At 40.8% G+C, this 27054-nt stretch overlaps 5 protein-coding genes across 12 annotated transcripts; 4 read left to right on the top strand and 1 right to left on the bottom strand.

Moving 5' to 3' along the window:
• The first annotated feature begins 3117 nt into the window (after positions 1-3117).
• Positions 3118-7080, top strand: prdx1 (peroxiredoxin 1). 2 transcript variants are annotated; one of them, XM_071492569.1, is made up of 6 exons: positions 3118-3224; positions 4814-4930; positions 5147-5300; positions 5394-5516; positions 6023-6153; positions 6598-7080. In XM_071492569.1, exons 2-6 carry the CDS (start codon positions 4825-4827, stop codon positions 6678-6680), a joined length of 597 nt encoding a protein of 198 aa, XP_071348670.1. In that variant the 5' UTR covers positions 3118-3224; positions 4814-4824; the 3' UTR covers positions 6681-7080. The 2 variants fall into 2 exon arrangements, with proteins under 2 accessions (XP_071348670.1, XP_071348671.1); XM_071492570.1 differs by having other exon boundaries at positions 3195-3224; positions 4818-4930.
• A 523-nt stretch (positions 7081-7603) lies between these two features.
• Positions 7604-10780, top strand: zte38 (zebrafish testis-expressed 38). 4 transcript variants are annotated; one of them, XM_071492565.1, is made up of 13 exons: positions 7604-7704; positions 8044-8131; positions 8336-8480; positions 8741-8804; positions 8982-9018; positions 9132-9152; positions 9250-9276; positions 9367-9434; positions 9517-9665; positions 9768-10000; positions 10129-10177; positions 10256-10296; positions 10426-10780. In XM_071492565.1, exons 2-13 carry the CDS (start codon positions 8081-8083, stop codon positions 10471-10473), a joined length of 933 nt encoding a protein of 310 aa, XP_071348666.1. In that variant the 5' UTR covers positions 7604-7704; positions 8044-8080; the 3' UTR covers positions 10474-10780. The 4 variants fall into 4 exon arrangements, with proteins under 4 accessions (XP_071348666.1, XP_071348665.1, XP_071348667.1 ...); XM_071492564.1 differs by lacking the exon at positions 7604-7704 and adding an exon at positions 7766-7951; XM_071492566.1 differs by lacking the exon at positions 7604-7704 and having other exon boundaries at positions 7767-8131; positions 8234-8480.
• aldh9a1b (aldehyde dehydrogenase 9 family, member A1b) lies at positions 10497-18594 on the bottom strand. 4 transcript variants are annotated; one of them, XM_071492561.1, is made up of 12 exons: positions 18492-18594; positions 16845-17053; positions 15907-16052; positions 15570-15699; positions 15017-15151; positions 13658-13854; positions 13279-13419; positions 12968-13156; positions 12809-12896; positions 12472-12613; positions 11784-11896; positions 10497-11423 (listed from the first exon to the last, which is right to left on the bottom strand). In XM_071492561.1, exons 2-12 carry the CDS (start codon positions 17020-17022, stop codon positions 11329-11331), a joined length of 1554 nt encoding a protein of 517 aa, XP_071348662.1. In that variant the 5' UTR covers positions 17023-17053; positions 18492-18594; the 3' UTR covers positions 10497-11328. The 4 variants fall into 4 exon arrangements, with proteins under 4 accessions (XP_071348662.1, XP_071348661.1, XP_071348660.1 ...); XM_071492560.1 differs by lacking the exon at positions 18492-18594 and adding an exon at positions 17912-18376; XM_071492559.1 differs by lacking the exon at positions 18492-18594 and adding an exon at positions 17227-17429.
• On the top strand, positions 17570-23534 carry uck2b (uridine-cytidine kinase 2b). The gene is made up of 7 exons (XM_071492567.1): positions 17570-17728; positions 19696-19855; positions 20508-20604; positions 20831-20973; positions 21262-21359; positions 21690-21738; positions 22007-23534. The coding sequence occupies exons 1-7, from the start codon at positions 17624-17626 to the stop codon at positions 22141-22143; spliced, it is 789 nt and encodes a 262-aa protein (XP_071348668.1). The 5' UTR covers positions 17570-17623; the 3' UTR covers positions 22144-23534.
• A 351-nt stretch (positions 23535-23885) lies between these two features.
• czib (CXXC motif containing zinc binding protein) lies at positions 23886-26540 on the top strand. Its single transcript, XM_071492571.1, has 8 exons — positions 23886-23959; positions 24053-24136; positions 24641-24697; positions 24831-24912; positions 25011-25042; positions 25394-25471; positions 25889-25954; positions 26218-26540. The coding sequence occupies exons 1-8, from the start codon at positions 23954-23956 to the stop codon at positions 26293-26295; spliced, it is 483 nt and encodes a 160-aa protein (XP_071348672.1). The 5' UTR covers positions 23886-23953; the 3' UTR covers positions 26296-26540.
• The last annotated feature ends 514 nt before the right edge of the window (positions 26541-27054 follow it).

Here is a 27054-nt window from a genome sequence, read left to right as displayed (position 1 = left end):
CTACTACTACTAAAATACAAAATATATTATTTCAACATAAAATTATGAAATACTTCAATAATCTAAAAATAATCTGCATATTATATTTAATAATGTTTCATCTCACAGTAACATTTGTTATTGTGTTATTGTTTATTACAGTTTTTATTTTATTTTATGGAATTTAGCAGCACAAAAACAGAAAAAGGCATTATGGAAAAACTGATGGAATTAAATAAAAATGACCCACAATAATCTCTGTTATTGTGGAAAGAAGTAGGATGAAATAACATGTTAATGCTGACTGTCTTTGTGTATATAATGATTCATTTCATTATGTCTCCATTACTACTACCACTACTGCATGCCAGTGTTTTATTAAAGCTGTTCAGTATAAGAATAACTGATAGAGATACTTGATAAAAAATGAAGAGGTGGTGGCGTGTGTGTGTGTGTGTGTATGTGTTTGTGTGTGTGTGTATGTGTGTGTGTGTGTGTGTGTGTGTGTGTGTAAGTGCAGTACATGCTGCTGTCATGTCCTGCTGTGAGGGACAGGGATTGTCCAGCTCCCCTCTGTGCTCCTCCTGCTGACTCCACTGTGTTGCTGCCTTGTCGAGACAAGTCTGAACCTGGCACCCAATCAGCCTCACACTGAGAAAGTCCTACTCAACCCTCCTCACACTGTCATCATTAGACACAATGCTTTAACAGCTATAATTTCTCAGTTAAATCTACCACCACACCATTTATTCAGTCACACACTTCCCTATCATTTCACTGAGCAGCATCTGTGTGAGTGCAAATGGTTTAAGTTTATTTTGGGTAAAGCCACTATTGTAGTGAGTTGACGGCTTTACCTAATGTTTTTCACAGTTTGTCATGAAATATTAATCACTGTAGGTACTCATCCTGCCTTGTAATGCATTATGTTCTCAATATTCTCATCTTATTTTGGCTATAAATCAAATAAGCATGTTTCTGAAGCTCTTGATTTATGAGTTTATTGTCATTCTGTGACAGCGAGACAAAAAGAGTAAGTTCAGTGAGACAACATTTTTAACTTACCTGATTTTGCTTTTTTTTTTCTTTGAGATCTACTGCTTCTATTTGGTAGGTGTATCTGGGCTGATAAGCAATACACAAATAATGAAAACCCCACAGAGCAGTGATGCACAATGAAGCCATCAATCCATCATTGAATGAAATATGTGAAGCCTTTAAAAATATTGTAGTTCTTCATGTCAATGCTCTTGGGGAATTATTCAAAGAGAAAACAGAATTGCCTTAATTAACCAATATCAGATCAAAAGTACCTCTACTTTGTAACAGTCTTTCAATCCACCATCAGATCCATTAAAAAACAGTTTTGACATCTTGCAGGGCTGAACATGACCAGGATGATGGACACACAAGTGCCCTTCAAACATCCAGTTGCTTTGGAATAAGCAGTGGGGAGCAGATGCAGTAATTATGGGCATATTGTGAGACAGGAGATGAACGCAGGCCAGCGTTTGATCACTAGGCCACCGCGGTGCTTCTAACAGGAGGTTATTGTGTGGCCTCCTCTTATCTGGCCCTTGATGCGGTGGCCATGGCAACCACATGCAAAGACATTGCTCGGTGACAGTGGAGAAAAGAGGCATAGTGAGGGGCTGTTTGAGCTGATAACAGCCCCTGTCTGTCCAGGTTACCCAGACGCAAGGGAATCGATGTTCTCTGAGAAACTGTGCAGGTTTTCTCTACAAATGACGGTCTGAAAACACATTCTGTATAGAACTTAATTTCCTGGACATCAGATATTTAATATTGCTAGAGAGAAAAGTAATATTTGGCTATAAGATTGTCCCGATTCATCATGTCACTTGGGAATCAGTACAGATAATGAAAATAAAATAGGGTCTCAAGTGACTCTCTTGATTTTTAACAACTGTCCTGTGGAGTCCACAGATGTGAGAACACCAGGGTGACGTCAGGGCTACGCATTCAGTCATTAAAAAGGGAGGGCTTACACGACAAAACCAGTCAACAGGCTACTACCTCCCAGACCCAGCAAACCACTGTCTATCGAATGAGAACAGGAGTTATGTGATATTTTATTAAAATGTGCAAACACATAACAAATCAAACTAAACAAGCAGTTTGTTGCACCTTAAAAATGTGATCAAGTTAAAATTAAATTGTCAAGTTAAATGATATTTGCATTAGCCTATAGAAACTGCTGCCAGTGAGAATGTGCATGCATGAAGGGTGTTTTTGTCCAGCCTTGTCATTATGTAAATATACCAGTGTTGAGGAGGAAATAAGAATGAAAAGGGCCCTCTGCTGCCAACAGGACAAGTACAAAATGTTGCAACACTCTGCAAAGCACGTCCCATTGTAAACACAGAACAGTTTATTAATGAGAGACAATCCAGGAAACGTGGAGGACATTAACCAACAGGTCTAACCAGCTATATCTGAAGGTCTCAGTCCTGCTCACCAAGCAAACTTAACAAGCATAAAAAACCAGGCGCTTGTGGCCTGGTGCTGCCAGTGCTTTATGCAGGAAAGTTAATTGAATTAATTAAATGAATCACTCACTGATAAGACACTAAAAGGCTGCAACAGAAGGCTGAGGTTTTAGCAGCAATGTAGAGGTGTTGTTTAATGCCTGTTCATGATGACAGTGGATTTCCTCCACACATCCTGAAACAAGTTGAGCCATGTGATAAAATCTCATGACTCTGTGACCCCCACATAGCTGTTGTCTTAGATTAAGGAATTGCAAGGCATCAGAAATCTGCTGTTTATCCAAGATTCAAATAAATAATTCAGTGTTATGCAGTTGGGTTAAACTATTCTTGAAACTGAAGGTTGCCCTATGCTCCTGACTAGTGAACACAGATAAAGTACAGTGGTCACAGATTTCCCTCAGAAATTGTTAAATAACACTGAGACTTTGAAAATGAAGTCTGGATTATATTTGACCATCCTCTTCGGCCTGCTTCCTTATCCTTATTCTTTATCTGATATGGTTTCACAAGAACATGGAAATTCCGAGAAGAGGGGGTGATGAAAACTGCAGAGTCATGCTGTCTTGCTGTGTGCTCCTGAGACTGTAGGACTGTGTCACTGGGCTGAAGTGGGCTGTTGTCTCGTCCGGAATTATCCTATCGCGAGAGTTGAGCAGCGGTATAAAAGCCCGGTCGTTCCCGTCCGCTCCTGCACTCCGCTCCCCGGCATCTGTTGGTGTGGTCAAACCTGAGGTACGTGTGTTAAAATACATAAACGTGTGCTTTTCTCTTTCCGTTTGACACTTTAAGTGAGTTTACGGGTTTTTTGAAGTGTGAAGTTGTTTAGTTTGGCGGAGTTTTTCAGTTGTAGCTGCAGCTGAGTTCAACAAGTGTTTTTTTTTGTTGTTTTTTTTTTTGAACAAAATCGTAACGTCGTTCATCCTGAAAACCCAACATGGTTTGTAGGTTTCCAGAGGAAAGGACAGTGCGACTTCGGCGATAGTTTGCTGTTGTTCACATAAAAGTTTTCACTGACGCAAAGAACATGAACTTTCAAGTTGCTCTCAAATCAAATCTCAAGAGAAATTGTCGACATTGTTTCAGTTGGAGACTGTCAGCGGGCGAAAAGCTAAAAGGCTGTCGGGGCGTAAAGATTTCACCTGGACCGGTGAGCTCAGGTGGCACAGCTCCTGAAAACACTGCAGGAAGACAACACGGAGGCCTCGAAACTTCTGATAGATGTCCACATGCGGAAACACCTGTGAATTTAGATAAACTGAGAGAAGAAGTGGAAATGGTTCACGGGTTTCTCTTGTTGCCAGTTCACGCAGTTCACGCAGCAGTGAAAGTGCGGGGTGGCAGAGCTGTGGGTACAGATCGAGCCTCCATGCATTCATACATCAGATATCAGTCTGTGGTTTTCCATTTCGAGCTCCTCTCCTAAGGTTTTGTAATGACTATATTTCTGGTTTCATAATGACTGTTGTATTACAGTGTATTTCACTTTTACCCACTCTCATAGAGCTCTGTTATTTGTATGGTGCTAGAAGAATGACAGTCACCCTGATGAAGACATGCTTCATGTCAAAACTTTATTTTCTTCACCTTTTGGGCTGCAACCAACAATCAATTTTTAATTGTTAGTTTTAACTGAGTAATTGTTTGGTCTTTAAAACGTCAGATAATTGTAGAAATGCCTGTTATACAATCCACAGGTATTTTTATTTGTCTGACAAACACTCAGAAACTTAAAGTATGTCGGTTTACTATCACTTAGGACAAATAGAAGCAGCAAATGCTCACAGTGGAGAAGGTTAAACGGGGAAGTGTTAAGTATCGTTGCTGGAACAGCTACTTCATTGATTAATCTATTATCATTACAGTTCTAAAGGTCTGTGCAGCATATTTGAAAAATAACCACAGTTACACCTGTGTACTCCAGACCTCATCACTCAAGATTTTAACAAGCATTCAAAGTCTTATTATAAATGTACGTATGGTAACAGAATACATTCATAGTGAATCATGAATATATTGTAGCTAAAATTATCTGATGATTGACAGAAAGTTAATCAGCAACTATTCTGGTAATGATTAATTGTTTGAGTAATTCTTTGTGCAAAAATTATGAATGAAACTTGAATGAATGAATGAATGAAAAATGCACCCTAAACCCTAAAACGCACAGTTCTCTCATTAGAAACTGAACAAGTGTACACTTGGGTTTATAATCTATATAAGAGAGACATAATTTCCTTTCCCTGCCAATAAGGAAAGTTTTGTACAGTTGGGATTTTGAGAAGAGATTGCGTAATACACAGTTTCCTTCTTGCGTAATCCAGTCAGATTGAAGATGGCAGCAGGCAACGCACGTATTGGACAGCTGGCCCCAGACTTCACGGCCAAAGCAGTGATGCCAGATGGACAGTTCATGGATCTGAAGCTGTCAGACTACAGAGGTACACCTAAACCTGTGTCTCATCTTCTGTTGGTTGGAGGACATGCTTTGATGCCACTCTCTTCTGGACTGTGATTCACTGTTTTGTAATCCCAGCATTGTCTTGAATAGATATTAATTTACACTACTAAAGACAGGAATTGATTTAGACTGTAATTACCATAGGTGTATTGTCACATGACAAACTCAATGGTTTATCTGTTTTCCTTTGGTGCAGGGAAATATGTTGTGTTTTTCTTTTACCCACTGGACTTCACCTTTGTTTGTCCAACTGAGATCATCGCTTTCAGTGATGCTGCCGAAGAATTCAGCAAAATCGGCTGTGAGGTCATCGCTGCCTCTGTTGATTCGCACTTCTCCCATTTCGCATGGTAAATTCAAGGCTTTATATTTTAACCACAGGATGATGGTTCACTTCTCTTTGCAAACACCTCACTTTTTCTTTTTGGCTTATGTTCTCAAAGGACCAACAAACCACGCAAGCAGGGTGGTCTGGGTGCAATGAAGATTCCCCTGGTATCTGACACACGGCGCACCATCTCCACAGACTATGGTGTCTTGAAGGAGGATGAAGGAATTGCCTACAGGTGAGTTTAACAATGTGGAGTTGTGCTGTTTATAGAAGAACCAATGAAGCCAGTTTTAGATGCTGTTCCTTTTGCTTCCAGTGGGAGATAATACTTTTTTTTTTCATCATTAAATGTACCACCCTAGAGATGTTTCAGGCAGTGAGTGGGAGAACACAGACTGTAGTGCCATCTCTTACTTCCCTTTTCTGATAGAGAAGCGGGAGATGCAATATAATTTAAATATAATGGTGCATATTTCAGACAGCCTCTCCTGGAAGACAGTCACAGTGTTGGCCGCAGTCACACTAAAAGTGCCACAAATACTCCCGTAAAAAATAAACCAAAGAGAGGTGGAGAGAGGAGTAAAATGCCTGGCTCTCTCCTCACCTCCACACAGCTGGCCAATCATGAGGTGAAGTGGGCGTGAATGTTGGACTGTTGGTTTTTGGACAGTTACAAAACGCCATCCCAGAGTACATTCAGGTCTTCGGAGACTCGTGAGCTGTTCTTTGTCTCTATTGCAGAGGTCTGTTCATCATTGATGACAAGGGCATCCTCAGACAGATCACCATCAACGACCTCCCAGTTGGACGATCTGTTGAGGAGACCTTGCGTTTGGTCCAAGCCTTTCAATTCACCGACAAGTACGGAGAAGGTACGTTACAGCAGTTCTGTGGCACTGTAATGTAGCCCATTATCCTGTGTCTTGTTGAATAAAGACCATATTTGTTGAACAATCATACCCATCTGTTTGTAAAAGATTTCAAGTTTGCAAGTGATTTAATGAAAACTTACATATTCTTCCCCATGATCCATATATGCTCATATCATATCATGTACTTCAAACCACATTATATTATTTAAATCCAAAGTTGATGTTGGCTGTATGGAAAGAAATTGCAAAATATGAGTCTGATATTTTGAGAAACACAATAAATTGAGGTCTGGCCTGGCCCAAATAGATTTTATATAATGCAGCTAAACTTTTGCTTTAAACCTGAAGCAATGGTGGTTATGTTTTGTATATGTGCATCGTATGGCACATGTCTTTACTGTTTGATCCGCAGGCCCAGGACTCATCACAATCTTATCTTTTCAGTCTGCCCAGCTGGCTGGAAACCAGGAAGTGACACCATCAAACCTGACGTCCAGAAGAGCAAAGACTTCTTCTCCAAGCAGTAATAAGCCCAAGGCCAGCATCTGCTGTGTGCTGTAGGAGATCTCATTTAGAGATTACATTTCCAGAGAACAATATTTAAGTCAACAGTTGTGTCTGTGAAAGAGTGGTTAGGAGACCTGATGTGTGTATTCTGTTGTGTGTAGCGCAAATAGTGCACTCATGACCTACTCTGGTATACCTGTAATTATGCTGTGGTAATGTGTGCTATTTTCTCTGTGTGGATGAGCTAAATGTTTGTTCTTTCGTGTCATTCCTTACTATTGTCAGATACAAAAGACCATTCAAATATTTTTACTGAAGAAGCCACAAACACCTCTCTTCATTGTGTTGAACTTTTTTTTTTTTACGGTGAATTACAAATGTTCGTTCATCTAAATAAAGAAAACGATGTATAACACTCTCCTCAAGGGACATATTTACTTCAAAGCCCGACAGGTGGGATGGGGTGTAGTTTAATTACACTCCATCTCATCTATTAGGATGTAATTGCACAATATCCCAACAGGTGATTTGTTTGGGTCTTGCTTAGTATCATCACAGTCAGGTGTATATTTTATTATATTATATTTTTTAAATGACGTACAAGCCCCAACTACTAACAAAGTGACCCAGTATCAGATGGGGGTACTACGAGTACCTTATATTTACTTTTTGTTTAACTGAGAACAGGTCTTATCAGCCAAACTAAGTTAGGACACCAGTGTGAGTCGACAGGGCCTTTTAAGTCCTTTTAAATAGATGTAATTCCTCATAGCAGACATTTTGATTGATTCAGCTGTAATTAATCATATAAATTATGGGTGTTTTCCATTTAGGTGTTTTAGTATTGGGGTCGTGTGTTGTGCGTGCCGGCTCACACCTACACCAAACAGCAATCAATGTTATTTATTACACCTGTGTTTTCACTGCCACCACAATTCATAACAGAGGTAACAGAGACCCCTCATGTTGGGCGGCACCAGTGACTGAATACTCCTGTTAATGTATTTGAAATATTGTTTATTTTTTCCACTTACTTCAAAAAAGGTGAATTACTTCAATGTCGGTCCACCTCTTTTGTTATACTAATATGAATTACTAAAATTTGGACAAATGCTGTTACAATAACTTCTGTACACTATACACTGTACTGTATCATCACTGATGGTATATTTTTGGCGGGAAACACTTGACTATATGATGTAACATCTGGTTGTGGCTATTATTTTAGTAACTAATGTTTGAGTAACTTCATACTGACCGGTTCAGAACTAAAATAGCATTGAGTAAGACAGTAAGAACAGTTTTAAGAGGAAGGAGACATTAATGTTGTTGTTCCTGGATTAGCTGAGGTTCAGTATTTACGTTGGCTCCTTTCTTCGTTAGCACTGTAGCTAGCTAGCTAGCCCTCAGCAACAGGACGATGGCGGCAGGGAAGATGTGCCTCCGGAAGAACAAGGAGGAAACCGCTGAGGTCTGAACACACCATCCATTTAATAAAGATAAAATGCTTACAGGGTTGTTTAGTGAAACAGTTTGCCAATGTATGAATCAATGTTTGACTTGGTTTTTTCAGCCTGCTCCATGATGTAGTGAATTGCGCCATCGCAAATGCGCTGCAACATTAGCTCAAATTATTTTCTCGTTTCAAACAACGTATTTGTATCAAATATTAAAGTGGACGGGATTATTCCTGAGCGACCTGAAAACCAAGCAGGAGTCCCTCGTCTTCGTCAAGAGGATGATGGCCGTGGCGGTCTCCTCCATCACCTATCTGAGAGGGATTTTCCCGGAGGACGCCTACAGATCCAGATATCTGGAAGGTGAACACCAGACAACGACGTTTACACAAGCATTACTGCTGTTTTTGGAAACCCATAATAAACAGTTTTTACTACAGGCTAACAACATTTTTAGATCTTGAAAACAGGGTAAATACTTCCAGAAAACTAACTGGTGATGCACAGTTTAACGATAGGCTCATTAACATATCATATGATTGTCAAGGAGTGAGGAGATATTTTACTATTTTACTATACTATATGCCATTTAATTTGTCAATTGTTATCTGTCATTTCACCAGATTTGTGCATTAAAGTTTTACGTGAAGACTGCAACACGCCTGGTGCCAGCAAAGTTGTGAAATGGTAATTATAAAATTTCTGCCTTAATGCTCCCAGACTTTACAGCTGTGCTTCAGCCTGCTGGCCACAGCAGCTATCTTAACACCAGAAGCCAGACTAGACCCATTTTAAAATAGAAAATCTGCACTAATAACCAGCACTTTATTTATCTATTTATCTCGTTCCATCTTGCTTTTCCAGGATGATGGGCTGCTTTGATGCCATAGAGAAGCAGTATGTAAGTTAATGCATATAAATACTTTGACTTTGTAATATTTTGTCTGGTCTGTATATATAATCAATACAGTATTAAACTACTTTTACTAATGTGTAGTTCTGTCCTCCTAACAGCTCCAGATTGTGTTCATTGGGGTATGTAAGTCAGCAGCATTTATATTTAACACATTGCTTACATAGGGCAAAAAAGTTGCCAACAATTACTGTATATCTTATTGCTTATCTTATCTAGGTGTACACCAATCCAGATGAACCTAATGTAAGTTCTCTCTTAAAATACTATACAATTTATGAAAATGCATGTCTGACCAGCATTAAGAAACATGTAGATTTATTTTTCTTTTTGCAGTGCATTATCGAGTCCTATCAGTTCAAATTCAAATACACTGAGAAGGGACCAGGGATGGACATACTCAGGTTTGGTTGAACATACTGTGCACTTGCCACATAGATGCAGCCTCTACAGGTGAGCTGATAGTGATTTAATTTTAAACTGCAGGAACAATGACGTGAAGATGACAGTGACATTGGAGGACACCAAGAGAGCCTCAGTGCTGCTCATCAGGAAGCTCTTCCTGCTCATGCAGAACCTGGATGCCCTTCCCAGTAATGTCTACCTCACCATGAAGCTCTACTATTATGATGACAGTAAGACACATTACTATTAATGTCTCAGAGAATCAATTAATAATCTAGTTTCATTTTTTACATTGTATGACTAAAATATCTCATCCCGCTCTCCTTTCAAAGTCACTCCTGCCGACTACCAACCACCAGGCTTCAAGGAGGGAGAATGTGACAGTCTGTGGTTTGAAGGCATGGCCGTGCACTTCAAGGTGGGTGAGGTGAAGACGGCGTTCCACAGCCTGAGAGTTCGTGTGTCGGCTGAGAAAAGCTGGCTTGACAAACTTCAGGAAGGGAACCACTTGAGGGAGACCAAGCAGGTTTCTCAGAAAAATCCTCCAGAGAGGGAAACAATCAAGGTGGGTCCAGAATGATCAAGTGCTGAATTTCAGTTTTATAGTTGTCTCGCAACTAAGGTTTTAAATTTGATGCACATTACTGATGTTTTCCTTTTCTCATTATTATTATTATAAAAACTTTGTTGCAGGCTGCTCATAAGAAAATGCATGACGAAGAGGAGCTACCCTCTGAAGATGGTAAGTAAATGTGCTGGTGCTGTTACAAAACAGTGAGAGTTACCTGAGGTGATTCACTGTTGACTTTCCTTTAAACAGAGTCCGCACAGTTCAAGAAACCCACCAGACCTTTGGCAAAGGTAAAGATGTACAAAGGCATGACCACAGTAGAGTATGCAGGTTATGGAAATTAAAAGAATTGTGACAATAAATTGTAATAAGTGTTGATGCAAACTATAGAGGTGATTATTGTTTTTGTCTTTTTTTAGAGATATGCAGCTGCCAAAAAGCTGGCGAGGAAGAAGAGAAGAATTTAGCCAACAAGACAAGTGCTCCGACAGCTATGCAAATTTCTTCATTTTATTATAATATTTACATTGTTCATGTCACAATTTAAGTGATTACCAAATGAGTTAGACAGGTTCCTTCCATAATTCCCTCTATCAACAAAGGCAAAATGTTGCTGTCAGTTCTAATTTAAACAACACTCTACAAAGAGTTCATTGAGGTCACAATCCAGGTGACTTAAATCAACAGTGTTCTAAAGTGCTTCATTTTTTTTTAGTATTGTATGTGTATAAAAATATATTGATGTTTAAGAAATAAAACTTGATTGTAAACTTTGTTTTGTTAAACAAAAATGTAACGTACTTTATACATTTTATTCTCTACACTCAGTGGATGAATATCTCGTCACATACAGTGGGCACCATGTTCCCCTCAGACCTTTGGACCCCACTGTGTGGCAAAATGTTCACCAAGGCAAAACTGCTGCATTGCAACTCATGAATCACAGAATACAACTCATCAATGCTGAAGTAGCTGAAAACAAGCAATCTTCAGTATATACTAAATTATAAATTAGATCCATTTGGCATAGACAATAATGTTTATTTCCAAATCTAATGATACATTGCTACTATTCTGTTTGGTAAACTGCAGACATTTGTCTCACATTCCCTTGAATTGTGTTACACTTTCTTCATCACACTGAAAAACATGGCTCATTTGAAGGACGGACGACTTGAGCCCCATTGATCGAGGCTTGCTCTTTCATCACTTTCAAGCTGTTTGATGGTTTTTCGCTGAGTGATGGAAGAGATGACCTGGTCCAGACCATCTGTTACAGTCTCTGGCTCAGTGTTACAGCGTGATCCTCCTCTGTGTGTTTCCTAGAAGAGACTGTCCACATCGCCCATCTCCACAAACACAGTCTTCAGCTGGGAGTAGTGTTCGATGGTCACCTGGCCATTCTCCCGCCCTATGCCTGGTGAATGTAAGGATTATAAATCTACTTACACTTACACTTACTGTGACTAAACAGGAGTGAAACTGGGTTTTTAAACAAGGAAGTAGTTTTCACAGAGATCAGATCAGCACAATGTCATAGGCACATTCCCTACAATTAGACTTGGGTCAGTCAAATAACTCATAACATCTATTCTAATCTGGTTTGAGGACAAAATTGGTTTCTTAAGTACGTTGCCAGGACAACTTAATGGGTGCAATCTCTGCCCTGGTGATGCAAGTCACAAATATAACCCTATAGTGCTGCAAGCAACTATAAAAGTAATAATTTGCCAGTGACGCTTGGCTCATGGCCTACGTGCAAATAATCAGACCGTACCTGACATTTTGAAGCCTCCGAAGGGCACCTCGACAGGAGTGATGTTGTAGTTGTTGATGAAACAGGAACCAGCCTTAAGGTGTTCAACCACACGATGGGCTCGCCTTACATCCCTACAGATGTGAAACTAAAGATTGATGTGTGCTCATTTTAACAATACCAAAGTAATAATGTACTGGGCCAAAATTATAGACAGTCTTGATTATAAGTATCTGAACAGTTCCAGACATTTGTGCTTCAACTCCTTTGATCTGAAATAACATGATGGATACTACAGTGAAGTGCCAAGTCTCAAAGACCTGTGTGAGAGACACAGCCCTTTAAATACATAGCAAAGGGTTCAAAAGTAATTGAACATTTGGCTAGTAAATAAAATAAAGTTTCTTGGCCAGTTGTGTGCCGTGTTAACTTTAGTTCATGCATAAAAGAGCTCACACGTGGCTCAGAGATGATTGAGAGCTGTGAGGTGTTACTTATATGGAGGTGGAGTCAGTACTGTCAGGAATAAAGAGGTGACCATGCAAGTGAAGATGATAATGAGGCACAAATATATTAAGAGCGATATTAAATGTAAGTTTGCCTAAATCAAATGAAATCCAGATTGTTCAGAAATATATTATTGTGGTTAAAAAAAAAATCACATTTATTTGCCAGTGAGCTTGCCCTAGATGTCTCAATACAAACCTACTTGGTGAAAACTCCTGCAGCCAGACCCATGGTGGTGTTGTTGGCTCTATGCAGCACTTCCTCTTCTGTTTCAAAGGACAACACAGACATGACAGGACCAAAGATCTCCTCCTTCACACACGTCATCTCATCTGTGCAGTCACCTAAATGTAGGAAAAAAGACAGTATGTGGAAGTATGTGGAAACACTGTCACTACACTGTATTCAGATAGCGCTGAAACCCACTTGTGGTGTTGCACAATTGATTTGGAAACAGAATCAAAAGTTTGCCACAAGAGAAAAAAAGAGTGCTGTAAATTTTTATATTTTATCTATGGGGGAATACACTGAACTCTTACCCAGTACACATGGAGTCATGTAGTATCCACCTTTGAGTTTGGGGTCTGATGGGACAAAAGGCTCACCTCCACACAAGACTGTGGCCCCCTAAAAACAGTACAGTTTACACCAAAGTCTAGATTTAAGTTGCTGTACAAAAGCAAAAAGAAACATCTTACCTCTTTCTTTGCGTGATCCACAAAGGACAGGACTTTTTCTAGATGTGGCTTGCTGACCAGCGCCCCCATCCGGGTGCTCTCTAACAGTGGGTCTCCTATCTCAATTGCGTGGGTCCTCTTCACCACCTCCTCCACAAACTCAGGCAGAATATCCTTCTGAACAAAGACCCTTGTACCGTTGCTGCAGACCTGAGATACATTTGATCAAATCCAACGATAGGCTATGATGTGGATTGTTAAAAGTAAGAAAGTTATAATGCATGAAAATATGAAAATACGATATATAAAATATCCAAAACAGTGCACTCCACCTGGCCTTGGGACAGGAAATTGGCCATGAGAGCTCCCCTCACAGCGTTCTCCAGATCACTGTCCTGGAAGATGAGCAGAGGAGATTTTCCTCCAAGCTCCAGAGTCACTGGTTTCACGCCCCTGGAGGCCATCTCCATAATCTGTGTATCAATATCACATGGAAGAATATAAATCATTTATTCTGATCTTATTACATGTTAGGACAGAAAAATCAGGCCTGAACATCTTTAACACCACATCTATAAATCCTAAATTTTGACTCATGAGAGGTATGTACTATGTTTTACGACTGAGTTGTGTTTCTTTATTTAATGTCTAAAAAAGAAAAGCTGACAGAGTTTGTAGAATTTTTAGCTCTACCTTGTAAATAACACTGACCTTCTTGCCTGTGGGCACACTCCCAGTAAAGGACACCTTAGCCACATCGGGGTGGTGGCAAAGTAAGCCCCCGGTCTCCTGGCCGCCTTGCACCACATTGAACAGCCCCTCTGGAGCTCCAGCCTTAGCATAGATCTCTGCCAGCATGACTGCTGTCACAGGTGTCACCGGTGACGGCTTGAACACCATGGAGTTGCCTGTTTTCAATGAAAGACACAAGAGAAAACAAAACAGCTAAAAATTGAGACTCATAATGTTTGCCTTGTCTGACCAACTTCAAAGCACTGAGAGATTATATCTACTGTGTGCTGAGTTTGCAAAGTTGTCTGAACTGGATACAGTGAATGCTGAGGCTTGTTACATCAAAAATTGTGTGAGGAAACACATTCGTGACAACTGCTTTAAGTAGAACTGTGGAAAGTCATCATGTGGCTGTAGCGCCATCTATAGGTGAAGACTCATAAAATCCCTGAGGAATGCTCAGGATAAATACCTGCCATTTTAATTTGGCTGCAATTGTCTGCAACAATATGTTTAGGAGTTACAGCAGTATGTCAAATAAACCAAACCTACAACAGTTTACAAAAATGTCAAGCATATGAAGAAAAGAAACAATTTTTTTCAAGTTCATCCATTATCATATGTTATGATATCAAAGTTTGGAAAGAGGCTGTTTCTTTTTGAAATGAAGTTTTCCCCCTGCATTAGGCCTCACTGTTCAGGAGTTATGAGCCAATATGTCGAATGCTTTATATACCGCTGCACTGTGGGGTTATCCGAACCCAAACCTAAGTTTTCCTTGGCCCATAGGTAGTGTAAGAGCCATGTAATTGTGATATTCCTCCAAGCACTAAGGATTGTATGGTAAGGCTGAGGCTGTCCACAGAAAATGTAAGCCTCAAGACAGTAAACATAGCAACGTGTTGCTCATTGTAAAGGAGCAAACAGCCTTTGACTGTTCTCAGAAACCTTTGTGGCTGTTTTTTGTTAAACTCTGTGTACAAATCTTATTTTAAGTCATGAATATTGCAGATTGCAGACACCAGAAAATAAATGCATCATGAAACAGTAGCGGTATCGGTAGCGACTGGATACCATTATTCTGAGGACATGTCCAAACAGAGTTTCAGTGATCAGCTGGCAGTGGCTGAACTATAGGACTTAGTTACTACAATTGGACCTACGCCTAAACTTTTTTACATGTTTCATTAAATTCTTTCACATTGGGTATGAGATATTCTTCTAAATAACAAATAAACAAACATGGCTCACCAATGACATAACCATCCTGACAGGAAATAATTCAGGTGTAATAACAGTAAGAATTGATGCCTCGATAGCTTTAGAAGAATCTCATACCACAGGCCAGGGCTGGAGCTGATTTCCAGGCAGCTATCTGAAAAGGATAATTCCAGGCACCGATGCCAACACAGACCCCCAAAGGCTCTCTGCGGGTGTAGGCAAAGGAACCTCCAGGTAACTGCACATGCTGGCCTTGATGAGGACACAGAAACATGGTAAAATAAAGGTTTAAAATGTGACCTTTTAAAAAAAAAAAAAAAAAAAAAAAAAAAAAAAAGATTTTGGTTCTAAAATGTGCTGACACTGGAAAATCTCATAACATTTGCAGCATAAAGTCTTTTCCTCTACCAATACATATGATAGCAATACCTGTGATTAATCAATTCAACAATAAAATCCATCAAACTGCATTCTCACATAATATAATGGGCTAAAAGCTTAACATATGATTGGCTTCCCCATGAGACCCTGTATTTGATAAAAATGGAGGATAACATGGTTCATATTGTTAAGTTAAATGGCTGCCATCCCCTTATCTGATATTTCATTTGCTGCATGCCAGTGAAGAGTTTGGGGAAACGCTTCACTAACAAGTGAGGGTTGTACCAACCGGCCAGGGTGCAGGCCAGTCCTGCATAGTACTCTATACATAGTCTTCCAGAGTCCACATCCAGACGGGCCTCTGTGATAGACTTCCCATTGTTGACCACCTCCATTTCAGCTATCTCCTCTCTCCTGCTCTGTGCATGAAAACCAAGGAAAATAAATAAATAAATTTAATAAGTTTTAGAGTAGAAACAACAGTGGATATACTAAACATTCAAGAAACTCTTCTCATGAATTTGGTAGAAGCTATTATCCCCTACTGAGTTTTCTCTTAAAATTTGTGCTACTCATAACAATTACAGCAACTTATTACCCAACTTAAACACACAGAATATAAACACCTCAATGATATGGGCAGCTTCTATCATGATCCTCGCCCTCTCCATCCCAGACATTTTGCTCCAATGGCCAAAGGCCGACTTGGCAGCCTTCACGGCCTGATCGACATCCAAAGCACCACACGGCTCCAAATGGCACAGGACTCGGCCTTCAGTGTGAAACATACAAGGGTGACAACAGTAAACACACAGGTTAAATGAAAAAAAAAAAAACCAAAACAAACAAACAGTCGGCTACATAGTTTTGATTTGGCAAGGCCATCTCACTTTTCTTGTTCATTTAGTTAGTACGGATTCAGTGCGAGTCATCCTTCAGTAGAGAAGACCATCTAGACCTGCAGGCTACAGGCTGTGGGACACTGAGTTTAGTGTGATGTTCACATTGCAGAGTTGGAGGTTTAATTTTCAGTGATGGTGGCGATAAGACAAGAGGCATCATTGTGCCTGAATAATGGTGTGTGAGCTCAAATGGAGATAAGATGTCTGAACTAAAGCTAGGAACCAAGCCGCAAAGAGCTTTAAAATGAGTGAGACTGGTAATGCACAGGGTACTCGGCAGGCTGTAATAGCTATGGATGTGGTCATACGTATTGGTCGATCAGGAGCTAGAAGACTGGTCGCATATGGAAGAGGCCATGTGTGACAATCAGTATATCAATCAGCCTGTGAGGGAGCATGTTGCTGAAAAACAGCATGCCTGCACCGTTTGCTCTCCTTAGATAACTAAGTGTAGAAACAGTATTATGCAGAAAACCAGGATACTTTCAGAAGATCAAGATAACCCGTTAAAATGCTTGATATTGTTTTATTAGGCCAGACATCACCAGACAGACATCTTCGCAAAGCAATGTCCAAAGTCCAGTTAGGAGACTGGGTCAGTAAAGTCAAAAGACGGAGAGTTTGGGGGTTTTTTTACAGTATTAAATGGCTGTATGGCTAACCTGTTGCAGGTTCAAAAACATCTTCCTTGTTGCATTTCTCTTGGCTCGTCCTTCTCTTCCCAGCCCAGAAGTTTAGCGGGACGCTGACGTCCACTGAGCCCGAGGAGACGCATCTTACCGCGGCCGCGATAGGAGCGGCATGGGGCCGCCGCAGGACCACAGCGAGCCTCTGGAGCATACTTATATTGGCCTTGTTTCTCAAAGTTTAACTGTAAAACACATTGTGCAGAAAGATAGCGTACAACACTGTCACTGCATTAACACAAAACAACATTAGCACACGGCAACTACAGCGAGTGTACAAAACTGTTAACTCTGCTTTTCTTCGACTTGTCATTTGTGATGTTTCACCATTGTATGTGAGTCTTGGTGACACACGTACCTAAAAGAGTCTCCACTTTCAATGCGATTTTGCAGATAATGAACTGTAATCTAACTGTTCATGTGAAGTTTAGCTGACCCCGCTATACTTTTGCTGAGGCTCAACAGGAGGCGGGACTAATATAATTCTGAATTCCGGCAGCCGTCAAAACGTCACAGATGATTGGACGGCTCCCCCGTCAATCACAGAGAGAATTAAAAAAAGACGACGTTTACAAATTAAGAATCCAATTAAATATCAACCCCGTATGCATGACAACGAACACATAAAAAACAAATAAATACAAATAAATTTGTATACTCAAAATTTCTAGAACACAAATCGATCCGCCGTGTCGTGGGAGGAGCCCCGTCACAATGATACTCCAGCTCAGCAGCTCGGACTGCACACTGCAAGCATGGCCGGGGACAGCGAGACACATCCTCAGGACCACGGCGAGAAAACCAACATTATTCGACAACCCTTCCTCATCGGGGTCTCCGGGGGTACCGCCAGTGGGAAGGTTGGTACCCTACTTAGCTAAATCGACGTTTTTCGCGACGTGTCATGTGTGAATTTTGAGTGAAAACACGGCAGAGCCGGGGTGCTAGTTGACCGCATGGCTTCAGCGACGCGACGCTGAGGCTTGATTGACAGCTCTGTCATCTGTTTAACCAACCTTTCCGCTAGCACCGGTTTGACTCACCTGGCTTGTCTGGTACCTATTGAAATAAACTTTGTTTTTGTTCAGTTGCTTTTTCCCTTTCGCACACGATGACCCTCGTCAGCGGGACTGGCCACATTTACACGACGTGGAGATGACTGGGTTTAGCCTAGTTAGCCACCTAGCTAAATTCCATCACATGCTAGCCCACCGTCAGACAAAAGCTAGCGCTAGCTTGCCTCAACGGTAGCTAGATATGTAAACATTGCTAGTCACATTTGTTTCCTGTCTACAATGGCGTGAAGATAATATGGCGATGCTATATTAGGTTAGAAGGATAAAGGCAAGTTAAATGGCTCTAAATCTATTTTGGTTGGAGTGACCTGGGGTGACAGCTGACCGTGGTAACCTAGATTTGAAGTAATGAATGATAACGGGCAGAGGCGCCAGCGGGAAAACCGGAGGGTCGAAACATTTCTGAAACCATCGCGCCCACGCCCCTTTGCTGTAAGTGATTGACCGTTACGAAGTAAAGGGAAACGGGTTTAGATAACTAAATGAACTTAAACACAACCCGACCCTTTGTTATATCAAGTATATTTATAGCCTCCTTGTGTTTTACCCTAACTCAGGCGGCTTCGTCGGCAGTGAGTCACTGGCGGCAGCAGCGCGCTGGCTCCGGTCCCGTTGCTGCCGAGAAAAAACGTGGATATTTATTAAAGACGTCACTAGATTTCTTTGTTGTGAACCTTTGTCTGTTTGGCGACGTGGCCGCTGAAGTTGAACCGAAAAGCTTCTTTTGAGAACCACAGCCGAGGTGGGAAGGGTCACCTGTGGTGTACCGGTGTCAGGTTAGACAGTGGCTTGGACCAAGAGTTAAACTGAACTGAGAAGTGAGTGAGTGCTTTCCTGAGTCTTAGATCAGCCCCCACCCCCACCCCCAGCCAGGCAGCAATTCAGATTGTTTTGCATTTTCATCATCCTCACTGCTGATTCGTGATCAGGGGGTAGATCAGCTGTTCTTGTTAAATGCAAAACAAATTTCTTTGCACTGTCACTAATATATACACCCGTGTCAAGAGGTTTTTATCAGTTATTGGCAAATAAATAGATGAATGGATAATGCCCATCAAGTGGCCAGAGCATCAAATACCTAATTGAAAATGCTTAGTATGGCCAACAGTGACAAAAAAGGCAGTTGTTGGGAACAGCAAATATTTGCTTTTTACTAAATAACAAACAATGGATTATCAGAACATTTATGGATTAATTTCCTTTAAAAAAAACATGAATCAGACTGTCATCTTACTGACAGTCATACTTGCTGGCTGATGCTGTTTGCATGACTAAATGCCATTGTAGTTTGAATGTGTGTAAAGTAAATCCCTTGTGTATTTGAGTGTGTGGACACGCACACGAGCTGCCGAGTGGGGGCGTCCAAATTCATTGTAGCACAATTTCATGAACACAAAAGCAGCACAGCCTCTAGCAGCTGAGGAATGGCCAGTCAGCACTAGGTATGAAATTCATTTAGTTGGAGAGGTTAGTGAGGACAAACATGGTGGGCCACAGGGCAGTTCACCTGTGGATGTGTTAGTTGACCACATGGGGTGGGAAATTACCCAGTGTGTGACTCTGGGTTTAATGGAAAATGTTAATTCTGCTCGATTTAGACTGAATTCAAACTAATTGTTCACTCATACTTTTTTTTATTTTGACCTTGTGCCCTTTAACATTTAACCTGCATGCATTTACGCTGTCACTACACTGTCACTCACTTTTTTTGATCTTGTTCAACAGCCATCTTTTTTTTTTTTTTTTTGCAGTCATCTGTATGTGAGAAAATTATGGAGCTGCTGGGGCAGAACAAGATTGACCACCACCAGCGGCAGGTGGCCATCCTCAGCCAGGACAGCTTCTACAAGGTGCTGACTCCAGAGCAGAAAGCCAAGGCACTAAAGGGCCAGTTCAACTTTGATCATCCAGGTATGAAAACACTGGATGGTTGGTGGCACAGCACTTCGGCTAGCTTGCAGCAGGCACCATACCACAGATTACAGTGGCCTCAAGTATTGTGCTTAATCTGTAAAGGGAGTTTCTTGGTGGTTGTGTTGAAATCCTCCACATACCTAGCTTTGTAAACTAGATGATGTATGTAAACAGATGATTTGTGGTATTGATAACTGAGCTTGCTTTAGTGTTACACATATTAAAAATTAGGCACATGTGTCAATAACTTGTAAGCTAATAACCAAATTGCCATGATGATATAAAAACATTGTTTAAAACAGGCTTGTGTTCTGCAGCATGCTTTGCTGCCATGTGGATAATTTTCCCAAAATCTTCTCTGCATAAGCATAGACTCCATTTTTGGAGTCTGACTTTGCCCCCTCTTACTCCTGCATCCTTACTCGGCTGATTTTAAAACCCGACAGTCAGCAGGCCTCTCTCAGATGCAGCTGCTGTGTGCCTCAGAGACTGAGCCCAACACGTGCTATGCGAAAGGGATTCCTGAGTTACCAAAGGTGCAGTGTGGGGGTCACACGTGGCCTTGGGTGCACACTAAGCTGGTGTAACTGGGGTCAAGTAATATGACATCCCATTCCCAGGTCACAACTTTGCTTTTTCTTGTCTTCAGATGCCTTTGACAATGAGTTGGTCTTGCAAACACTCAGACAGATCCTGCAGGGGAAGACTGTCAAGATACCAGTTTATGACTTTGTCACACATTCCAGGTGAGTGCCTCTCTGTGTTTCCTGTTCATTAATTGTTTGGCCTCACCCATCATTATATTTTCTCTGCAGCGTGGATAACTTAAAATTACAGGTTATGATAAACACTTTCCTGATCCTAACATTTGGCTTATAACTTGACTGTGTAATCAGTTTAAATTTGCATGACATTATGTCTGAATGCAGTCACTGGCAGAAAGGAGAAACCTTTATTTGTGTATCATTCCAGGAAAGAGGAGTTTGTTACGGTGTATCCGGCTGATGTGGTCCTGTTTGAGGGTATCCTCATGTTCTACTCACAGGAAATCAGAGATCTGTTCCAGATGAAGCTGTTTGTTGACACAGATCCAGACACACGGCTCTCACGCCGAGGTGTGTAGCCGGAGCTTGTAACAAGTGTAGAACAGTGCACATCCTAATTTTAAGTGGACTAATTTTAACACAATAAATGGAGTAATCTAAGTACTGTTAATAAAAGACACAATTTGATTTTTTTTGCATCAGAAAAATCTACAGCAGTGTAGGTTCTCCCAAGTCACCACCAAATACAGGCAGTGAATGCTATTGTGGGCTTTTTATATACATATTTAGATATTTTGTTAAATGGCTGTTATTTAAATTGTCCCTCTTTTTTTTTTGTGTGTGTTTCGTTTCTTTCAGTTTTAAGAGACATCAGTGAGCGTGGAAGAGAGCTGGAGCAAGTTCTGGCTCAGTACATTACTTTTGTGAAACCGGCCTTCGAGGAGTTCTGCTTACCAGTAAGTGATGTCCCTAACTTCGAGCACATCTGTGGCTGTACAGTAGAGTCCGACTGATACACCAGCCAGCTCTCATGTTGCAGCACAGAAAGATGTATGTTAGGTAATTAAGAAACAATGTCCCGTCTTGTACATATCTTGATCACAATCCTTAAGAATCTAAGGGATTTTGTATTTGTATATCAAAGCTTAATATCAGCCTGTATATAATCAGATTTTTTTTAAACTAAGTATCAGTCTGGCTATACTGTGCAACACACAGCTGATCATGAGAAAAAATGTCTGTGGGGTGACTTGAGCAGTGTTTGACATATTCTTTATTTCTGCTAGACAAAGAAGTATGCAGATGTGATTATTCCACGAGGTGCAGATAATCTTGGTAAGACCTGAGTGACTTTATAGAACAGACTTTGAATTTGTGTTGGACAGATTTGGAAATGCTTCGCTCGAGGCCTTGTGAGGTGTTGCGTTGGGGGGGGGGGGGGGAGTGTTGGGTAGGCTGAAGAAAAACATCAGGGTGTGGAGAAATGCTGCTAGCATAACACACCCAGATCTTTGCCCAAACTGGCATTGTGGGTAATGTAGGTGCCAGGCTTTGCTGTATCAATGTTGAGATGTAACCATCTCTCTTGTTTCTCTTCCCACAGTGGCCATCAACTTGATAGTACAGCACATCCAGGACATTCTGAACGGCGGGCTGAGCAAGCATCACAACGGCTGCATGAACGGCCACAGTACTCACCGTCAGCGGCGGACCTCAGAGTCCAGCAGCCGGCCTCATTGACCTTGTCACCCCTCTCTTCACAGGCCGGAGAAGGGTGTGGTGGTTGCGCTGTAAATAATGCCTGTTGGAATCACTCTATTTAAGAGAGGGAAAAAAAAAGAGATGCAAAAAGAGTTGAGATGCCTTTTATCATTATGACAACTACTCTTGTTATTAGTTACTTTCATTGTTTAAATTGAACCCAGATTTTTGCCAGGAGGGTAGAAGAGAAGTTGTTGTTCTTGTGATGAGACCATGGGTTAAAATTGGCCCCATGTATTTTCCTCCCACATTTGCATTGTTTTTTAAAAATGTTTTCCTTGCTGCTCCATGTAAATTCATGCTGACAATGAATAAAAGAGGGGAAACCTTTTTTTATTTTTTAATGTCAGATAAAACTTGAATCCCTGATTGTTGGGGGGAGTCTGATAAATGTTTGGTTGCTTTCCAAACGAGAAGGATGTGGATTAGAAGGCGAGTTGAACAAACCAGGACTGCACTCTGTATTTGTGCTGACAATCTTGGCAATGTTTTCCACCCTTTTTTTGTGTTCAAGGTGTCACATTGTATTGTTTGGTGTAATGTGTTACACTAGAAGTCTGTTTACTACGCAAAATGTCCATCACATCAATTGTGTCTCATGTCTGCAGCAGCAGCAGGAAAAACACTACACCATTTTTCAGTACAGATTATCACATTATTCTGCATGTGACGAACAGAAGAGTGAAACCGAAAGCTGGAAGCTTCATTTGACTAATGTATTAGCCGAGTCCAGTGTTGTGGGTATTGTTACATTTTTCTGGATGCTTGTCCCCTCTAATTAACAGCCTATTGATGTGTATTCACTTTCCCAGTCAAAATGTATTAATACATCTACTGATGTTTTGTAAATGACAACATTTTTGATAGATGAGAAAATTTGGATATATAATCTTAATGATTTCAGTGGTTTTGCCAGCCTTCACATGACAGAATCAGCCCTGTTGAATAAGATTTAAGATATGACATGAATAGTCTCAGGTTGATTGTACTGTTTTTGCTTTGAAACACCAGGGAAATGTTTGATGAGGGTGTTCAATGCCACAGCAATATCGGTTAATCCAGGTATGTGGCCACTAACCACCAAGACCCACCGCAATGCCTCTGCAAAGTTGCCTCAGGTTAACATGTACAGCAATTATCCGCTTTAGAAACCAGTTTCCATTCTAACACAAGGTTACAATAAAAAAAAAAAACAACTGTTGAATCAATTTTGTATCCCATGTGCTGTATTTGTTGTGTATAGTGCAATTGAATGAATGATTTGTACCATGAGATTTGTACCGTGTGGCTGTTGAACTGGCCTGGAGGTTTTTAGGATGATTTATATGACGTCGTAAGTTGCTAAATGAACAATAAACTGATAAACCCAGCATGTCTGTCGTAAGCGTTTGGTTATCGGTGCAGAGTCTGAATGTTGCTCCTCTCTGAGATGTACGTCTTCTCACTGAAGCACCGTGAAGATTAGTAGGTCATTCAGCCTCCTCCCCCCACTGCGGCCGCTGGAGGGGGCGACTGACCGCTCACTGACAGATATGTGACATTTGGTTGCATGTCGTCGATTTGAATACTAGAAATTATTGTTAAAAGCAAGACAGTGCAAGATAGTCATGCAATATATAGATAAATAAATAAACGTCAAAATACCAAAATACTACACTGAATACTTTACCAGGTCGCTAACGCCACCAAAAAAGTAGAACTTGTCTGTAATGACTTTTATATACGAATCCAGAATATACGAGGCGTTCCTGAACGCAGCAGGGAAAGTTGTCAGTGGGAAGGCTTCAAGATGGTGGTATGTATCGCTGCTTCATGTGTCTGCTGTAAGGCTGTGAGCCGGTGTAGCTGATGTTTCGGTTTAGCTCTAACCTCTTCTTCTGCATGACAGAAATTTGGGCTCCAGTTTAAAGCCACTCTGGAGAATGTCACCAATGTGAGACCGTTTGGTGAGGACTTCCGCTGGTTTCTGAAGGTGGGATGGCTGTCAAGCTAGCATGCTAGTTCGCTTCTCCACACATTATAATACCAGCTTGTTTTCTCTCTTTGTGCAATAATGGTGGTAATTTAACTACGTTCGCCCGTAGAGGAAGTGTACTGACTCTACAGACTCTTTAAGGCGACACGTCTACACCGTGCACATGTAAACTGTGTTGACTCACTGTTTACTCTTCACCGCTGCACTGCCTGATGCTCAGAGTCCCACATTTGTCAGAATCAACCTCTAATTCTCCTAAGAGATAACAGTAGTTATAATTTGGTTCAACTTTAACAAAGTTTGATAAAGTTATTCATTCTTAAAAGTATGTATCTCACCCTCCACCCTTACATGTGCCTTACCAGGTGGACTACAACAGTGCAAGCTCTAATCATGGCCAAATATTATTTTGTTTTTTTTTTCCTGCCTAGGATGTGTTGTAGCCTCTCTCTTCCTGTCTCACCCACAAAGGCATTTCTTTGTGTTTTCCTCTTAATGTAGCTGAAGTGTGGGAACTGTGGCGAGATCCCAGATAAATGGCAGTATGTAACCCTGGTGGTAAGAATAAAAAAAGATCTTTGTGTCCATACAGTTTTGCCAGATTTTATTTAAAAAAAAAAAACAAAAAAAAAAACATGCAACATCCAACCTGTATTATCTTTCTTTTAAAAAAAATAAAAAAATTCCACAGGAGAGTGTGCCACTAAAAGGAGGACGAGGCAGTGCCAGCATGGTGCAGAAGTGCAAACTCTGTGCTAGAGAAAATTCAATCGGTACGAGCTGACACGCCATTTGACTCACATTTTCTGAGGTGTAAACCTCCCAACCCTAGCCATGGTGGAAGTGTAATATGTCAACTGTCTCCTTACAGATATCCTTGGAGACACGATTACAGCTTATAATGTAAGCAATCATCCTGTCCTCCTTCTTTAGACCACACATGTGACCAGCTTGCTGTAAAGCAGCCTGACAGTCTACACACACATTTGTTTTGTCTCCAGTACATCTGTGTTGCACTCAGCTACTCCCAACATACTGTACGTTGAGCTGCTGTTCAAGAGAATGGCAGATGGCGCAGAGACTAAACTTTATCCTTTTCAATTCAAACATCTTGTTAGCCAAGTTTAATCACCCTTTTAAGCAAATATTGATAATGTAAACGCATTAAGCAACATCCAAATAATGTTCCGTATACACAGATAGTGTTAGGTTGTCTGTCTGTGTCTAATGCAGTTTTTTTTTGCTGTGTTGAAGGCTGATGACAGCGAAAGCTTCAAAACAATGGTGCAGTTTGAGTGTCGAGGTCTGGAGCCAGTCGACTTCCAACCACAAGTGAGAAGCTTTGTTTGAACAAGAGTTTTACTGTGTGTGTGTGTGTGTGTGTGTGTGTGTGTGTGCGTGCAAAAAACTAATGCTGAGTCAAGATATTTGAGTCCAAATATTTTCTGGGGGAAAATAATCTCTTGCATAGTCAGAGATCCGGAGAACATGTGAATGCATGTAGCAAACTGAAACAAAACAAAGTAAAATCATGTGACCCACTGCTGAAAGCATCACCTCCAAACTGTCAGACTTGTGTTAAAAGGACATTTCACTTGTTAGTCCTACTCCAGAAGAAACATAGCCCACACAGTGGATAGATTGAAGTCTTTACATGTCTTATCCAAAGCTAGGGAGTGTGTTCCTGGCTCCAGATAAACTTGGACAGTGTGATAATGCGACATGACTCTTCCCAATGTCCTCCTGCAGGCTGGCTTTGCTGCCGAAGGAGCAGAGTCGGGGACGCCGTTTACTGAAGTCAACCTACTAGAAAAAGTAAGTGCAGTGGGAACAACTTGTCCCTCAGAGTGTAAGGGTTTGTTTAGTTTTTGTTCATTGCACAAGTGTTAACTTTTTAGGGAATGTTTGACTTGAAACATGAGTTCAACCTTTGATACTGCACTGTTAGATATCATCACTTGGTGAATTTCAGTAGTTATTTTGTTAAAGGCCGTTTCATTCATCTCTGCTTTTGCTTCAGTCATTGACCTCCTATGTGTTCTGAAAATGAATACAAACCGATGTTTCGAACTTTTCAGGACTGGACAGACTACGATGAGAAAGTCAGTGAGTCGGTGGGGATATATGAGGTCACACACCAGTTCATTAAGTGCTGATGTCATCGTGTAATCAGCCTCAGAGATGAGCGAACGAACACTATGGTCAAACATCTTCACGCCTGTTTACTGGCAACAAGGATGCTTCTGACGCTGAAGTGGCTGGGTTCGGCTGATGATGAACATTAAGAGATGTGGATTAACAGCACAGGTTGTCCATACACATGGATTGATCATCGTGCTTAACAGACAAGGCTGTTTTTTTTTTTTTTCACTGCCTCAATAAAATTGAAGGGTGAAAATTCTGAGATTTTTCTTTGCTTTCACTCCCTCAGTAGCATTAAATGACAATTTGAAGATGATTTGTATGAAGTAAGTACCTCAGTACTTGACCACATGTAGGTGCCTATAGGAGTTGGTTTGATGAGGAGAATTTAAAAAGTGAAATGTTAATTGTCTCCACACACTCCACCTGAGAACCAAGGTCAAGTGTGTCCTCAGCAAAGGTGTTCCAGTTGTGCTAATGGAAAGTGCATTAATGAGTGGCTGAAAGATGACGTACATTATTTATTTACTCATGCAATACACTGAGCTTTGAATTCAAAACATGTTTTTTTTTTTCATTTATTTTTTTATTGTATATTTATTACACATCCAATAGTTAACTTCAAAGCTCAGTAGAGACATTGGAGTAGTTAACTGCTGGAAAGTACAACAATAAATGTAACTTCAAGCCACGTTAAGTATTATTATAGGAAATCCAAGCAGCAAAGACGGTGAAGGAATCCTGAACAGTCAGTTGTGCACCAGGAGAAAGTG

The sequence above is a fragment of the Trachinotus anak genome, unplaced genomic scaffold (assembly GCF_046630095.1).
Source record: "Trachinotus anak isolate AG129_WGS33_773 ecotype Australia unplaced genomic scaffold, CSIRO_AGI_Tana_v1 ptg000012l, whole genome shotgun sequence".
In the NCBI taxonomy this organism is placed as follows: Eukaryota; Metazoa; Chordata; class Actinopteri; order Carangiformes; family Carangidae; genus Trachinotus; species Trachinotus anak.
Note: the sequence above shows the minus strand (reverse complement) of the source record. Positions and strands in the feature narration are given on the sequence as shown.